Genomic DNA, 17577 nt, shown 5'->3' on the forward strand with positions numbered 1-17577 from the left:
CACGCCGCCAATTCACTGATCCATCCTAGTCACCGATCAGTTTTTTAAATCACTGGTTACAACAAATAAAGAAGAATTGAAGGAAACCTCTTTATATTTGTATATAATTTAATATGAACTAGTAGTTTTTTAAATCACTGGTTACATCAAATAAAGAAGAATTGAAGAAAAACTCTTTATATTTGTATATAAATTAATATGAACTAGTATAATATATATTACCTAAGTAACATATAAATTATATGCCCTAAAAGAATAAACACACGAAATTCAAATATAGTTCTTCAATATTAGTATATGTTGAAGTCAAGCGTAGAGATCAGTTGAAAGACGCCTTGGGGAGTAGAGGTGAACAGCTCGTCGGTTGATCGGCTGCATTGGCCTCGCGTTCGCCTCAGCTTCCTATGACATGAGCCACAATTATTACTATTTGCTTTTGGCACAAGGTGCTCATAATTACTCTTGACTATTGGATGTGAAATTGGGTGACTACATTTATTTCATTGACCAAATTCAAAGTTCAAAAGAAATTTTTTTACACTTTATGACTGATGACTGATGCCAATATATATGAAATGAAAGTGGAATGGTTTACATCATGAACTGCTGCCCTCAAGAGCCTCACCTGCTCTCGGGAGACCGTCCTCACCTGAAATAAAGATTAACAATTTGAAAAAGAGACAATGAGAAGTGATGAAAGAAACTTTAGTAGGAGATTATTTTAGATTTATGCAGCTACTCTGCCTAGCCATAAAGTTACTCCCTCTATTCTGAGCGAATATACGTAATCGGCTCACGTCGGTTGCAAAGAGGCCTCGTTTGGTTCTGAAAAATGGGACTCTTGGGGATTGTGTATCCTTGATGGAGGGAAGACATAATTAAAATATTTAACTCTTTCATTGTAATAGTTCCAGTGATTTAATAATATTCAGTATTCTTATCTAAAAATAAAATAAGATAAATATATTAATAAAGGTTGAGATAATTTAATCTCTCTAAGTTTACAAGGGAGTCTCCAAAAGATCTTTTCATAAGAACTCTTTACTCAAATTAAATTATCTTCTTCATTGAAGAACTTCTTCTCTTTAAATACACTATGAAGAGAATAAATAAAAAATAAAACAACCCACAAAAAAATAAACTCTTTCATATTCTTTTTCTCTAACTCCCGCGTTAATCATTATCTCCATCTTTCTCTCTAAATATCATGTTATCTTCTCTTTCTAAAAAATAATTTATACTTAAAATAAGCTATTCCTAAATCAAAAGGTAGGCATTCGACAATTCAAGCCATAGGCATTCGACAATTCAAGCCCTTACTAAAACTCATGCACAAAAAATCCTCCGACTTAACTTATCTTAGCGCAATTTCTATTTGTAAAAAAAATAGACAAAAAATAATAATAATAACGCTAAAATTTTGAATTTTTCAAATCTATTTATACATCAATTTTGGAATTGGTATCTCCTAGAATCAGCACTTTCTAGAAGATGGTGTATGTTGCTTGAATAATATTTGGCAGAGACCTTGAAGATGCATCTTCACTGTTTTGATTGCCTAGAAGATTTATCTTTAGGAAATTTAACAATTTTCATTGTATCATTATTTTTTAAAAAATATCAATTCTCAATCTTATTAATATTTGACTTAAGAATCATTCAAGTCCTTTTTTGTAAGTGTTTGTCCAAGTGATGAATAAATAGCAAGATTTCAAAATTGTCAAGTTTATAATATTATATTATTATTATATTATAATAACAGTATTTAGATAATAATATAATATTATTTTATTAGTAATAACATGCTTTATAGTACTATTATATTATAATAATATTTTTATCATATAATAGCAGCATTATAATAATAATAATTATCATTATATCATTATAGTTATTTAATATATTATAGTTATTATAGTGTAATAATTATAATAATAAATATTATTAATATTGTTATATTATTAAATAGAATATAATATTATTTTATAAGTATTATTATGACATCATATCGTAATTACAAGCATCATCATCCAAGTCTTATCTTAATTAATTAGAGTTGGCTAATTATATAATAATATAATATCTTTGATTACAATTAATATAATATTATAATATTTAAAATATCATAATAAAATATGAATATTTCAATCGTAATATAATATAAAATTATTACATTAAGATAATAACATTATATTATAATAAAAATATATTTAAATAATCACTCTTTTTATATTTTAGATAAGAATATACTAATAACAATAATAATTGTAGTATTAATATTAATAATAACATTAATAACATTAGGGTATGACGTTTAACTTTTGATTTTCAGGAAATATTTATTTTATTTATTTGGAATGAATTGACATTTCTTGAAATTTGGCTTAAAATGAGGATACAGAACTCCCTACAAAAATGTTAATTCCGTCTTTAGAAGAAACCAAACAAGTCCGTCTGTGTTGTTTCCATGGAAATGTTATTCCAGGATTCCCATTTCTAGAGAATCAAATGGGCTCTAAAGGTAAATTGTTGCATGTGGGTCAGCTTGCTAATGTAATGAACGATGAAGATTACAGGATATCTTTGCAATCTCCACAGTCCAACCAAGTTGGATGATGGAGGTTTTATGAAGGCTAGCCAAGAATCTCCACCATCCAACTATGGTTGACAAGGGAGATTTTATGTGGACTGGTAGGCAAGCCTGCATGTACTTCTCTAAACCCCTTGACAAAAGTTCGAGTTTTGCTTACGTATGAGCTAAGCAATTCGAAGATTGGAGCATGCAACTAAGTATTTTTCAAATGATTGTCTATAAAAAGATCATTTATCTTTTGTACAAGGATATCACAATTATTCCCACTAATTAGATGTCAAATTTGATAGTTTGAGGTGTGTCGCATATTTCGAAAACTTCATTTTAAAATTTTGGGTATAATCAGTAACACTCTTACAAGGTCTCATTTTAAAATTTACGAGACAAAAGTGATTGAGCTGTCCATTTACAAAAGTCTTTTTATAGGTAATCCTATTCATTAATAGGGGCTTCAAAAGAGAAATTCAAGCATGGTGAAGCATATTTAGGATGTAGATTTAGAGAGAGGAAGTTGTAATAAAGTATGTTGAGGATGCAGATTTAGAGAGAGAAAGTTGCAAACCTTTTTTACAATTGTCCATGCAACACCTTGTGTACAAGGTGGAGTGGTGAGAGAGCCAGTATCTCTGTAATACTTTCTACTACCTATCTTTATGTGCCTTGGATCCACCTCCCCTACTTCCACTTCCGCTTCTTTGGAATCCGCAATATATGATATCGTATTCATGAGCTGAAATGATAAGAATGATTTTTTATTGGGTGTGATTTTTATAAGGTTCCAACCTTAAACAATGAGCGTCTCCAAAATTTATCATAACATGTAATTTTAGTGTAAAAAATTTTAAATATTATCTCAAAATTTAATTTTATACGTAATTATAACATTTTAAACTTCAAAAATCATTGCAATTAAATAGATCTATAAACATATGAAAATCTAGAAAATAGACGGTCAAATATGCACTATTTTTAAGACTCAAAATCTTTTTTTTTTTTTTTTTTTGTTCATATATCTTGATGTCGAGATGATCAATTAAAGGGTTTTTCAATATTAAAATAACCTTTTTCAGTAGATTTTTGAGGTGCATCTTTAAATTCAACATTTTAAACTAGCATCCTTCTATAAAACTTTTTCTTTTTGTAATTTCTTCAATAGTAGACAAAATCCATATGAACGGTTAGTAAAGCATTGAGGAGAGAGAGAAACCAAAAGCTTCCCGACCAACAAAGATAAAAAAATCTGGGAAGGAGTGATTGATACTATTTACCATTGTTACAAAGAGGTTATATTCAAGATATTAAATTGGATAGCTTGAAATGGGTCATAAAGTTCAAGAAAAAAAAAATTTTATCGTCAAGTCGAGTCAATAATACAGTTACAGCCATGCAATTCAAAATCTGACAGATAAGAATGATTATGATCTCCTAAATAAATAGTTTATTCATTTACTTTTCCTTAAAATTTCAAGGTTTAAATATAGTGGAGATCAAGCAGAATTTTAAGGATTCACAATAATCTCAAAAATAGACGGTTTAACAATGTGTCATAAAAAGCACTATTTACTTGAAATTTTTTTTTTTTTTATATTCCCATATCCATGCATATGAGGTCGAGATGTCCAATTTGAAGATTTTCTAGTGCCGAAAAGCATGTCTTCTACCAAATTTTGAGATGTACCTTGTACTGTTGACACTTCATATAAAAATTTCCCTTATTTATATACATCCCCATCTCTATTTAAACAATGGAATTTTCTGTCTTTTCCTAAATCCTTTTAAAGAGGGAGAACTATTATTTTTTTTTCCCCATAGAAAACGGAGGGAAGTATTGGAAGAGAGAGAATTCCCCAATAGAAAGAGGAGAACGAATTTCGTCGTTAGAACGGAGAAGAATCATTAAGGGAGAGAAAAAGAGTGTATATTTGTGTCACATTAAGTATTTATTTTTCGGAAAGTGGCAGAAGTTCTACGAACGACTTTGTCACATATGGACGGGAGACCATCATAACCTCTAGAGGTAGACGGTTTTAGAGAGTATTAGGCAGACTTTAGGGGGCAAGCTTTTTATGTTTATACCGAGATAGTCCTAATTGCAATGTCTCTTATCTACGCTATTTTATTTTTATTTTTAAAAAAATATTTTGATACTAAATTTTGAGCGTTTATCCCTCTCTTAAACTCGAACTTATAAAAAATATAAAAAAAAATATTCGCATTAAAATAAAATAACCAAAACACCTTTGAAAGTTTCAAAAGGAATTTTAATTATTATATTTTATCAAAATATTACTTTTAAGATTGTTTGAGGTGCGTCCCGTTGAGAAGATGACACGTACCAAATTTCATGTACATACAATGTATAAACAAAAAACTAAAAATAAAATACTCTAAGATGTCAAATCTAAATCAAACGGCGATCTGCGCACTTGATCTAAATTGGAAAGCTGCATGAGGGGAATTGGCTTATACCGTAGAGGAAGTATAGAAACCTTCCCGACTTTATATATATATATATATATATGTATAGGAAAAAGATATGGTATGTAGCCTAGAGTAGATAAGCTAAATGCGCTAACGACCCAGATTGAATCTGGGCCGATTTAACGATCACGGATGCTCGGTAGTGTCTAATAGTGTTTGAATTTTAATTTTTTTTTTACAAATTAGAATAACTTGAAATTAAGAGTGTGTATTCATAAAAATAGGTGAATCTACGAAAAATATTAAAAAAATATTTTAAATGAAAACAATTGACCAAAATACCCGCATAATGTTTCGGGGGTATTTTGGTCAATCATTTTCATGTAAAATGTTTTTGTAATATTTTTCGTAGATTCTTCTTTTTTTGATCAACACATGCTTCAAATTTCAGATCATTTCAATTTATAAAAAAAAAAAAAAAATTCACATACTAACAAGCATCTGTGATCGTTAAATCGGCCCAGATTCAATCGGGGCCATTGGCACATTTAGCTTATCTACACTAGGCTGCGCACCATATCTTTTTCTATATATATATATGAAGAGACTACAAAACGCCTATGGGTGAAAATGAACAGTATTTTCGCCCATAGGCATGGTGCCGTCCAATTTTTTTAGGTGGTATAGATTAAAGACCGTCACGGACTTAGCATGTCCTTGGCGGTGCATCACGAACATAACAAGTCCGTGACAGGTTTTTTTTCATGCAAATTTGAAGAAAAACATACGGGGGGACCGCCATGGCTCCCGTAGGTCCCTGGTAGTTTTTAGGAAAAACCATCACGGATATGTCCGTGACAGGGGAAAAACATTGTAGCACTTCACCTATAGGCATTTTTAAGATTTTTCCATATATATATGGAGGAGACTACAAAACGCCTATGGGAAAAAGTGAACAGTGTTTTCGCTCATAGGCTCGATGCCGTCTGATATTTTTGAATGGCATGGATTAAAGACCATCACGGATATAGCATATTTGTAACCGCTTTTTTTCACACAAAATTGGCAAAAAAAAATATACGGGGACCGCCAAGGCTCTTGTAGGTCCGTGCCGGTTTTTAGGCAAAACCATAATAGACATAGCATATCCCTGATGAGGGCGAATACTGTAGCAACTCGCCTATAGGCGTGTTTAAGACTTTTCATATATATATATATATATAGTAATGATCATATGAGACCCTTAATGATCATATGAGACCCTCCCACACCCATGTATGGAGGACTCCAAAGGATCACCATAAAATTTGAAATTGATCTATAGAAAAGTTATCACATAGGTGTGGGACTTAACTTTTTTTAGAGATCTATGTCAAATTTAATGGTGATCCTTTGAGGCCCTACCCACACGGGTGTGGGAGGGTCTCATAGGATCATTACTCATATATATATATATATATATGGGTAAACCTTACAATAGCTGCCCAGCTATAATGAATAGTAGATAGGTGGAATGAGAGTCTTCGGGTGATTCAAAATACACATCACTATTTGAATTTTACGTTTTTTAATATAAATCTGATTAATATGAAATTTTTTATGTATATACCTAACACTATTGCGCACCATATGAAAATACATAAAATTTTTTTTCAATAATTTAAAATAATCAAAATACCCCTGTCATTTTTCAAGGTTATTTCGATCATTTTATATTTTGGAAAATATATTTTATATATTTTTTATTTGTACGCCCTATTTGTTAGTACATTCATCTAAAATTTCATTATAATCTGATTTATAGAAAAATAATTAAAATTAAAATAGTGATATGCATTCTGAATCGCATGATGAAGATTTGACGTCTCTTATTACACCTATACTACTATTCATTATAGTGGTCAGCCATTGTTTTTTTTATATATATATATATATATATATATATATACACGGTTTCTATTCGGTCAAGCCTTAGTAAAAAGGCGGGCCTATTAATAAATCTATTTTTGAGATGGATTTTTTGACTTAATTTTAAAGACATGTAATCTCTAACATGGAGATCATAAATATGAAAAAATAAGTAACCAAAAATAATAATTCTTGTAAGAAAATATTTGGATCGTTAGTTTTCATTATTTTATATGGATCACCTACTTGCATCCATCTTTGGATGTATTACATTTTTTAGACTGCATATATAGTCCTGCGGTGCAGCCCACATGAAACAATTTTTCGGATATATTATTTATATATATATATATATATATATATATATATATATATATGTATATATATATAAAGAAAAAGAGCATCATTACCTCATTAAGAAAGGTATCAGGTCTGCCAATTTTGTAGGTAATCCCAACCACTTCTTCCTTCCCATCTTTGCTCTTGTGAACCACGTGCACCTCTAAAGAGTATCTGAATCAAACAAACCCAATGTTTTTTAGTCAATTTGGGAAGTAAATGTGAAGGGGTTACAAACGTTTTCCAAATGTGAAAGCGTTACACTTGCGCATTAAATGCGCGACAGGATAAAAAGGTCATAGAAGGAATGAAATAATTCAAATTAATTCATCAAAAGTGCAACAGGACAGAGACCAACATATTGTATAATCAATTAATTAATTTACCTTGAACCATTGAAACTGTGCTCGGAGGGTGAATGCCAATGACATTGCTTCATAACGTACTCTGTTTGGTTTATTTCCAGTGTTCCAGCTCCATTTTCCCCCAACTTAAGCTGCCACAACAATTTATACACACACAAAAAAGTAGAGAGAGAACAATGTTTAATTACGTTCAATCAACACATATACAGTGAGAGAGAGAGAGTGAGAGATATACCATTATATCATGGCCTCTGTTCTTTAGGATTGCCTTAGCGGGCTTATATTTTCTTTTTAAGCGCCCCAAATTTGGTAGAACCTCTACCCTTTGGTGAAGCAGGTCAATGGGAGACTGCATATCCCCATTGTTGCAAGCCGTCCATTCCGGATGGATCTCACCCCAGTGCTTCGGACCCTTCTCACTGCCTTCTAAATAATCAAAATCGCTCTCATCCTCTGCCACTCATTAAACAAACAGGAAAAAGTTTATATGGAGCAGAGGCTCTAAACAAAGACATCATATGAAAGAGGGAGGGAAACATCAGTTGAGAGAGAGGACAAAAAACAAAAACCAGACATAATGTTGCTGAACAAAGAAGAAGAGATCAGAAAATATTATGGGGATAGGAGAGAGAGAGGGGAAAGACAAAAATTGCAGTATACAAAAATTGTGTGGCAGAGATTACCAACTTCTTGAGAAGCCGAAAAATCGGATTGTGTTATGATGAGAAAAAGAATGAAGGAGGACGTGAACCAAAGGCTAGACCTGCATCGATCCATGGCGATCCTCTCTCTACAAAATATGTAACTCATTCTCTCTCGCTCTAACGAATGCGAATAACTCAAACGAATGTCTACGTATTTATAGCCCCCCCTCCCCCTTGGGCCTCTAATGTACATAGGCACAAAGATTTGATTGTGGGTTTCCCCTTTCCGGGAAGATGAATTAATATCGATAAAATTATAATCACTCAAAGGGTTTTTAAAGTCCGTATCAGCTGTGATGACTGCAATGAATTTTTAATTCGTAATTATTTATTGTTGTTCATAATCAGTCGGCATTTAGTTCAACATGTTAATATTTTTTTTTTTTTTCTTCTTTCCTTTTCTTCGAGTGAGAAGGTACCAGTTTCAAAGATGATAATCACCTACTGTACAAGTATGCCATCGAATTTACCCGAATTCATTGGAGTGCCTCTAAATCTAAAGATAATAATATAAAAAACAAAAGGTCAGGTAGTAGGACTTGCCCACCACCTTATGCTATACAAGTAACAGGCGAGACTAAATTTTGCAATGGCTTGAAAAATCTATATTTAACTCTAGTTATAAAATTTGAAAATTTTACAATAATGCAGATTAGATATATAAATATTTAAAAATAGTAAAAATAGATGGTCGAGATACTTTATTATAAGTTACCATAATTTCTATCTATACATATCGAGATAGAGATGATCAAGGATTTCCAACTTCGGAACACTCTTTTTTATAGGATTTTTGAGGTGCACCTTATATGAACTTGTGTAATAAAATGGCACACTAATGCCCTAACTCAGTCTAATTATGCCCACCTACCAGTGTTTTCAAACCCGGATAAGTGGGGAGGATCGTTCACCCACAAATTTGTGTTGCATCGTTGGAGCGGTAATCTAGATTGGATCTGGATAATCAGAAATTCAACAAATACTATAAATAAATAAAATAAAATAAAAAATTTATATCGTGGTTTATGTGGTGGAATTTAAAAAAAACTTTAAAAAAATATATTAAATAAGCTTAAAGAAAAAGCAAAAAGTATATAACACGGTTGCAAGGGAGAATCAGGGTGGAACTCATAGTATCTCATAACCATTTCGGCCCCAACCAACTCTTATACAGTGTTAATCAAGTTCAGAAATTGCCAGGTTTTAAAATATTGCCACTAACTACGAAATTTTCTATTTTGGATTTGAGTCAATAGGTAGCTTGTGTGGTAAGTAAAGCGATTTTAGGTCATGTAATAAATAAGTAGCTAGTGTGGTAAGTAAAGAGTGATTGGTTTTACGGGAATGTGATATTTTTTTTTTATGCGGTAACAGTGATCAAGGGAAAATTATAGATTACCCCCAATTTGAACTTTCTACCATCCCAATTTTCAACACTTTTGATACTACACTATTAGCTCCAACTATATTTTTTGTTTTTTAAAGGCAGTGATTTTATGTAACAGTTGTATCATAGTATATTGCAATCACTCTCCAAAAAAATCATGTTTGTTATATTTTTATGATCCAAAATTTTGGACCCACACTCTCTTTATCTAAATAATCATTTTTGTTAAAAAAAAAAAAAAAAAAAAAAACTAATTTGCACTATATATATGGTCAAAATGAGTCCCCTCCAATAATGAATCTAGGGCGTCCATTTGATGAATTTCAAGATTTAAACCTTTATGAATTCAAAATCATTTTTTTTATTTTTTAATATTGATAATCTAATGATAGTAAAATTATCTAAAAATAATTGGAAAGAAAAAAGATCATTCTAAGGCCTAGATCTCAGCATCTCCACCAAAATGAACGGCCTATGTTAGTTGGGCTAAAATAATACTTTTTAAGTTGCATTTTCCAAATTTTTCTTTTTTGTGGTTGTTCATTAAAATGAAAAGAGTATATATTTTAAATTTTGGATCAAACAAATGGCCTTAACATGGTTTTTTTAAGTTGTTTCATCATATTACTATACAACTGTTGAATTAATCACTACACTTTTTTTTGTAACCACCCCGTCAAGTAAAAAAAGGTGCCTTTTTTTTTACCAAAATACTTTCATTTTAGGCCACATTTCCAACTCCCACTTTCTAAACCGATCTTGGACAAAATGTGTCATATAGAAACTAATCTGACACATTTTGTGCCGAACCGGTACAATTCAGTCAAACGCATTTTCTAAAAGACCAACAAAATTTTATATTAGACATCAGTTTGACAGGAACATTTTGCTTGAAGCCATTCCAACGTAAAATGTGTTAAACTGGCACATTTTAAACACAAGATACCAGGCCGAGGCATTTTTGAGCCAGACCGATACATTTTGGGTGTAAAATGTGAGTTAAGGGGTATCCATAATTTTCCGGTGATTAATACTCTAATATTAAGATTCTTGAATTGAAATTCAATTCAAAAGTTTTGATAACTCCCCACACGCACGCACACATGGTTGCATGAGAGAACGTTTTGATTTGAAGGGATGAACGGCACCATGAGCTTGGCCACGTAATTGAGCCGTTCACATTTCGTCGCTTGTCGTATCAAAAAGATCCGATTAGGAGCCGTTCAGATTTCGTTGCTTGTCGTATCAAAAAGATCCAATTAGGGCCTACATTGGAAGAAACCTATCCTCGCAAAGTAATTTTTGGACTGAAAACTTGGGAAACTATTTTCTCTAAACTTCTCCACACACGGTTTTCGCTCTTCGACGATAAAAACATACTTGCAATCGGCAATAATTTGACAATTAATGGTATTGGAGAATTTGTTTACTCATTCAATGTAAAGTGAAGAAGTATGAGACTCGATCCAAAGCTAGCTAGTAAAACTTTTCAAATGAAATGTTACAACAAATTTCAACCATTTATTGTTTGGAGATATAGGAGCCTTTGGAAATGATTCGGAATTTGGGGTCACATAGAAAGCTTTTCTTAAAAATAATAAGAAAGCTAATCTGAGGGGTAATCTCCTCGAGCAAGCGGCTCAAATGTTAACTGAAACAGTATATAACTCTTTTTTTTGTGTAATTCAATGAAGAGACAGGCCCTACTCGTTTTTTCAAATAGGCTAAGAGTGATTTTTTTTTTACGGTGTTAGTGGTGAAAGTGGAAACCACAACATTGTGGCTAGGGTGTGAGGGTGCTACCCCCACCACCCCAACTCCTTTCCCATAGAAAAAGGGATCATTTCGTCAAGGAGGATTTAAAACAGTATACGACTCCCCATACTCAACTACCTATTTTATTTCAAACAGTATACTAATGGACTTTTGAGGGTAGGAAACGCACTCATCTACTGGTTTTTGTGCACTATTTGCACTAGAAGTGGGTAGCTCGCATCTCCTACTACTATTATATAATTAAATAAATTTGTTTGATACAATGTGGTTGTTGAATGTGAAAACGTAGTGTTAACATTTATTTTCTAGAAGCCTCGAAGGACCAAATAGTTCATATGTGGTAGGCTACAGTGCAGGCATGGGTGGCCTGCCAACTTAAGGCTTGATATCATTTACATTGAAAAATAAAGCATTTGAAGGAATTCAGTATTCAGGACGGGGTAATATTTCCCCTTTAGGTTAGCGTTCCGTACGCATTAAGGTAAAAAATAAATATTGTGATGCCACATTCTCCAAATACAATGGAGATGGATGTTGGTTTCATCCATTGTTTTTCTTGCTTTTCAAAGTCAAAATTGTGGGGAGACTTTCTTTCTGTAAAAGTATTCACATTGTTTAAAAAAGAAATGATTTCACACAAATGGTGTGGGGTGAAAATTAAAGAAAATGAAGGATAGTTTGGTTTATAAAAAGGAAAAAGTTTGTATGGAGCTGAGGCTCTAAACGATCAAATTAGAGACTACCTCAATAATTTCACTAGAAGAGGTTGTTTTGATGCCCAAATATCCTCAAATCGATCATCTCGATACCAATATGCATGGACGTAAGAAAAAAATGGATTTCAAGTTTTGAAAATAGTGATTCTTATAACACATTTTTGGGTCGTAAATTCTCAAGATTGTCAAGTTTTCACAAATTTGCTCGATCTACACTATTTTTTAAACTTTAAATTTTATAGATGAAAATATATTTTAAGGCTATCACAGTGATTTCTAGAATTGAAACCATATTTCTAGACACTATTTGAAGGTGGGCTCTAATTTGATTGTTTAGAGCCTCATCTCTATACAAAGCGCACCCTTACAGGGAAAAGTTTATATAGAGCCGAGGCTCTAAACAATAAAATTTGAGCCTAGCCTAAAAATTTCACTAGAGGAGGTTATTTTGATGCCCAAATATCTTGAAACTGATCATCTCGACATCAAGATGAATGGACAAGAGAAGAAAAAGGATTGCAAGTTTTGGAAATAGTGTAATTTGAAACGCATTTTTTGGCTAGTAATTTTCAATATTTTCATAGATACGTCGATCTACACTTTTTTTGAAGCTTTAAATTTTGTAAATAAATATAAAATTATATTTTAAGGCCATCACAAAAATTTCCAATATTGAAACCACATTTCTCGACACTATTTGAAGGCAGACTCAATTTTGATCGTTTAGAGCCTAGGCCCTATACAAATCGTACCCTAAAAATAAAGGATTGTATGTTATGAGACCATTCGTCATTGTTACAAAGAGGTCACAATTGTTGCTAGCACATTAGATGTCAAACCGGATGGCATAGGTTGTGTGACAAAGTTGAAGAAAATTTGTTCTGAAGTTTGAGTATAGTCAATGATACACTGACAATCATACGATTTTAAATCTAATGGACGAGAGTGATTGTGATCTCCTTGTATGAAAAATAAATGTTCTGTTTATATTTTTTCCAAAAATTAATATGAGGACTTTTTTTTTTTTTTATGAGAAGTGAGGTTACATGTATTTGGTTTGTACTTTTAATCTTGCGAAAATTAATTCTAAGCCAAAAATGACCATTTCTATATGAAAAGAACTCTCCTACCTCATAAGGTGGACTGAAAATTATGTGGGCTTATTTTTCCCATTGGATTTGAAGTACACTATCTCAATGTCTCAAAAATTTTAAAAAGACAAACTATCTCAAATGTTTGAGTTTTAGAGAGAGAAATATTACACGTTTAGAGAAAAACTATATCAAATTTCAAGTTTTAGAGAAATTTTTCGGGTTTATGTTGCCCTTAAAGTCCTTATGAGTGTGTAATGAAAAACATTTATTATAGTGGAACATAAACTCAATGGGAGTGTGGTCCCTCGTGGATCATGCTAAGCAAATGATGTTTGTTGATACCGGACTGTGCTTGACGATCTCGGCCAGTCGGTTAGAAAATCCAAGGTACCTAGGCATAAAGAATAAACTGAGAAGGGTTTTGGGTTAGCCCTTGATGAGGTCGGTGCTTATGCCTGAATGAGTGAGCCGAGGGACTGTGTGACCTTTGTGTGTGATGGTAGGCCTATAGAGACGGGGGCAAAATCCTCATCCATGTTCCATCACACGACATGCATATCGATAGATCGTTCGGGAAAGCCAGTTATCCACCTTTATATGAAGCATATGCATGTGCGAGAGAGATACCCTATATACTATAGAGCTGTGGTCGCATCAGGTTATGGTGACCTTGACTCATCTCTAGAGGAGGACCTGTAATCCACAGACTGGGATTGCGACCCCTTGGCTCATCGGCCAGACTTTGGTGACCCGTTAATGAACCCCTGCTTGGACTGTGGGTCATGGGAAACACTGAGTCGGTTTGATAAAGCAAGTGTGGTCTGTAGTCCACAGTTGAAGGTGGAGTACCCCGTGATCGTTGATAGAATTCCTGAACCATATGGATCCACTTCCCATCATATAATTTAATTGTATTCATTTTATTGTAGAAATAATTTTAGATTTATTATTTGAATTTTTATGAATCTTTTAATATTTTATTTATAATTTTTGAAATTGTAAAAATGAAGTTATTGATTTTACAAATTATATAAAATTCAAATAACGTTTTAATTTTTTTTAATATATTTATAAAATTTTCATGGGGGCCCATAGTGCACATGGGCCCACAATGTGGTAAATGGGTGGGGGCCCACATATGCCACATATGGGTGGCACGCCCCACCCATTGCTTCCTTTGTTATTACTTTGATATAAACTTTTGTAATTTTTGGAAAGTCCATCTTATAAGCATATGGTCAAATTTTGTTTGGGAAATATTGACCATATATTATATTGATTGTTGATAGAATATCTTGACTTGATATTTCTTGATATAGTCTTATGGAACATATGAGATGGATAATACAATTTTATGGAATGTATGATATATTTAATAGATTTAATTTATTTAAATATATTGATAGGAAAATGGTTTAGGGAAAGCGGGATAATGGTTCATACACCTTCCATAATGTTGATGACCCATCTATGGAATGGATGACTCAGATCTCTCACCCCATAAGTCACCTTGATCAAAGGTTCATATTCAATCTCAAGAAAGATGCAAACTTTGAGAAACCTTAAAAAAACCTAAATTTCACTATAAATAGGAGTGCTCTTCCCCACCTCAACACACTTCTCTCTCTCACTCATAAACTCTCTCTCTCTCTCCTCCTTAGGGGCCACGCCCCTCTCTCTCCTCTCAAGCTTTCTCTCTCTAACCTTCTCTCTCTCCTAAGATCTATAGAGCTCTAACCCTCTCTCTCTCCTAAGACCCATAGGGGCCACGCCCCAACCCTAGGTCTCCTTCTCTCTTTCTCTTGACCTAAAGATACTAAGGGTTAGGAAAATTAGGGTTTAAGCCTAATTATTTTGGAGTTAGGGTTTGTAGAGATTTAAGAGTGGTTACCTAGTTTACAGAGAGAAACTATCTCAAATGTCAAACTTTTAGAGAGATAAACTATCTCAAAATTTTAAAAGATAAACTATCTTAAATTTTAAGTTTTAGAGGGGAAACTATCTCAAATTTTTAGATGGAAAAACTATCTCAATATTCTTCAAGATATAAGCTATAGCTTTTTCTTAATAATGGTAACTAGAAAAATGAGCTATATTGAATTTCCAATTTTTGAAGAGTGAAACTATTTCAAAATTTTTAGAGCGAAACAGTCTGAAATTTGAAAAAGAAGAAATTATTAAATTTTAGGTTCCAGAGAGATAAATTATTTCAAAAACTTTTAGACAAAGAAACCATCTCAAAATTTCAAATTTGTTGCGTTCTCTCTTCCTCTGCCTATTTCTAAGGGTGTTTACCAAACATGAAAAAAAACATGCTTGCTTAATTCTTTTGGAGATTTAGGACCCAAATTTTTGGAGATTCATAATCTAAGGCATAATGATTGTGACATTGAAAAGGAGAGAAAAAATTTGAACTTCAATAATATATATAGGCAGAAGTTTATATAGAGTCGAGCCTCTAAACATTTAAATTAGAGCCTACCCCCAAAATTTCACTAGAAGATGTTGTTTTGATGCCCAAATATTCTCAAATTGATCATCTTGACATCAAGTTGTAGGGATGTAAGAAAAAAATGGATTTCAAGTTTTGAAAATAGTGCATCTTGTAATGCAATTTTTGACCGTCAATTTTAAAGATTTTTAAATTTTCATAGATCTGCTCGATCTACACTATTTTTGAAGCATTAAATTGAATAATTAAAGATCAAAATATATTTTAAGACTTTAACAAAAAACGTCAGTATTAAAACCACATTTCTTGACACTATTTGAAGGTATGCTTTACTTGATTGTTTAGAGCCTCGGCTCTATACAAACCGTACACACACACACACACACACACACACACACACGCACACACACACACACACACACACACACACACATATATATATATATATATATATATATATATATATATATATATATATATATATATATATATATGGAGAGAGAGAGAGAGAGAGAGAGAGAGAGAGCAAAGTTGTATTATTGTGTATGTAGATGGCCATATACAATATGTTTTAAATATTTTTAATAATGTAAGATAGTTGATAATTCTTGGAATATTTTTTGTTTATCAGTATATTTTATGTTATTAAAAAAAAGGAAAAAAAATAATGGTTAGGTCAAAAGATCATTTTTGGGATTATTGTGATTAAATATGACATAAATTGTATTGCAAATTTTGTGGTGAAGGCTTGTCTGCAGGGATAACACGATTCAAATATCATTTGTCAAGAGATCAAGAGAATGATATAAAATATTGCCCTCAAGTACCTGATGATTTACAAGCTTTGTTTGTATGTCTGCAACAAGGTTCTTTACCATCATTTTTTAATAAGAAAGATAAAGACTTTGTTGACAAATAATTTTATTGTGCATTTATCGTAAATAATATTACATTTAATGTTATCAACATACAATCATTTGTTAATATGATAAATGCATGTATCAATTTTGATGTTGGCTACACATTGTAAAGTTACTCATCTTTTCGTACTAAATTAATATAAGAACTTAAGACAAAAGTTGATGCATATGTAGCTTCAACCAAGGAGTCATGAGTTCAATCAATGTGCACTTTGATGTCAGAACTCTGGTTGAATATAAAAAATCAGTCATTCCTCAATATTGTTGCTTCTTGACACAAAAGGGGTTCATTTTTATAAATACATTTGAGGTATCTGAGCATAGAAGAATTAAATTATTTCTTGAAAAGATGATTCTTAAAGTCATTGAGGGGTTAGGGCCAATAAATATTGCTCAACTAGTGACTAACAATAGATTAAGTTATGTTCACGCTAGTGATCTAATAGAATCAAAATTCTGTCATATTCATAAAACACAATATGCTACCCATCGGTAAGATTTGCTTTTAGAAAACATTGATAAGGACATCACTTAGGTAAAAGATGTCATTAAGGATAGGAAGTTGATAAAGGGATTTTAGTATCGGCATACCATTGTTTTATATTTTATGAGAAAACACTTAAATGGAATATAATTGAAAAATATATGGTAAAACTAGATTTGCTACTAACGTTTTGATGGTTCAATCCATATTGCAAGTAGAAGATGGTTTTAGATTAATTCCATCATCTGAATGTAGAGCTTTGAGTTATAACAAGAGTAAAAATAAGAAAATAATTACAAAAATAATTGAAAACTCCAAATTTTAAAATGGTGTGATAGATACAATCACAACATTAGAGCCTCTTATCAACATGCTTGGTTTGGTTGATAGTAATGGGTCAACCATAAGATATTTAAAT

At 32.0% G+C, this 17577-nt stretch overlaps 1 protein-coding gene across 6 annotated transcripts; it reads right to left on the reverse strand.

Annotated features, from left to right (window-relative positions):
• Window positions 1-269: 269 nt before the first annotated feature.
• Window positions 270-8492, reverse strand: LOC18426270 (alpha carbonic anhydrase 7). 6 transcript variants are annotated; one of them, XM_088864132.1, is made up of 7 exons: window positions 8310-8492; window positions 7862-8079; window positions 7648-7757; window positions 7333-7435; window positions 3156-3323; window positions 626-649; window positions 270-402 (listed from the first exon to the last, which is right to left on the reverse strand). In XM_088864132.1, exons 1-7 carry the CDS (start codon window positions 8434-8436, stop codon window positions 307-309), a joined length of 846 nt encoding a protein of 281 aa, XP_088720258.1. In that variant the 5' UTR covers window positions 8437-8492; the 3' UTR covers window positions 270-306. The 6 variants fall into 6 exon arrangements, with proteins under 6 accessions (XP_088720258.1, XP_088720257.1, XP_088720256.1 ...); XM_088864131.1 differs by having other exon boundaries at window positions 596-649; XM_088864130.1 differs by having other exon boundaries at window positions 540-649.
• Window positions 8493-17577: the final 9085 nt, after the last annotated feature.

The sequence above is a fragment of the Amborella trichopoda genome, chromosome 4 (genome assembly GCF_054954075.1).
Source record: "Amborella trichopoda isolate Santa Cruz 75 chromosome 4, AtrichopodaSantaCruz75HAP2 v2.0, whole genome shotgun sequence".
Lineage (NCBI taxonomy): Eukaryota > Viridiplantae > Streptophyta > Magnoliopsida > Amborellales > Amborellaceae > Amborella > Amborella trichopoda.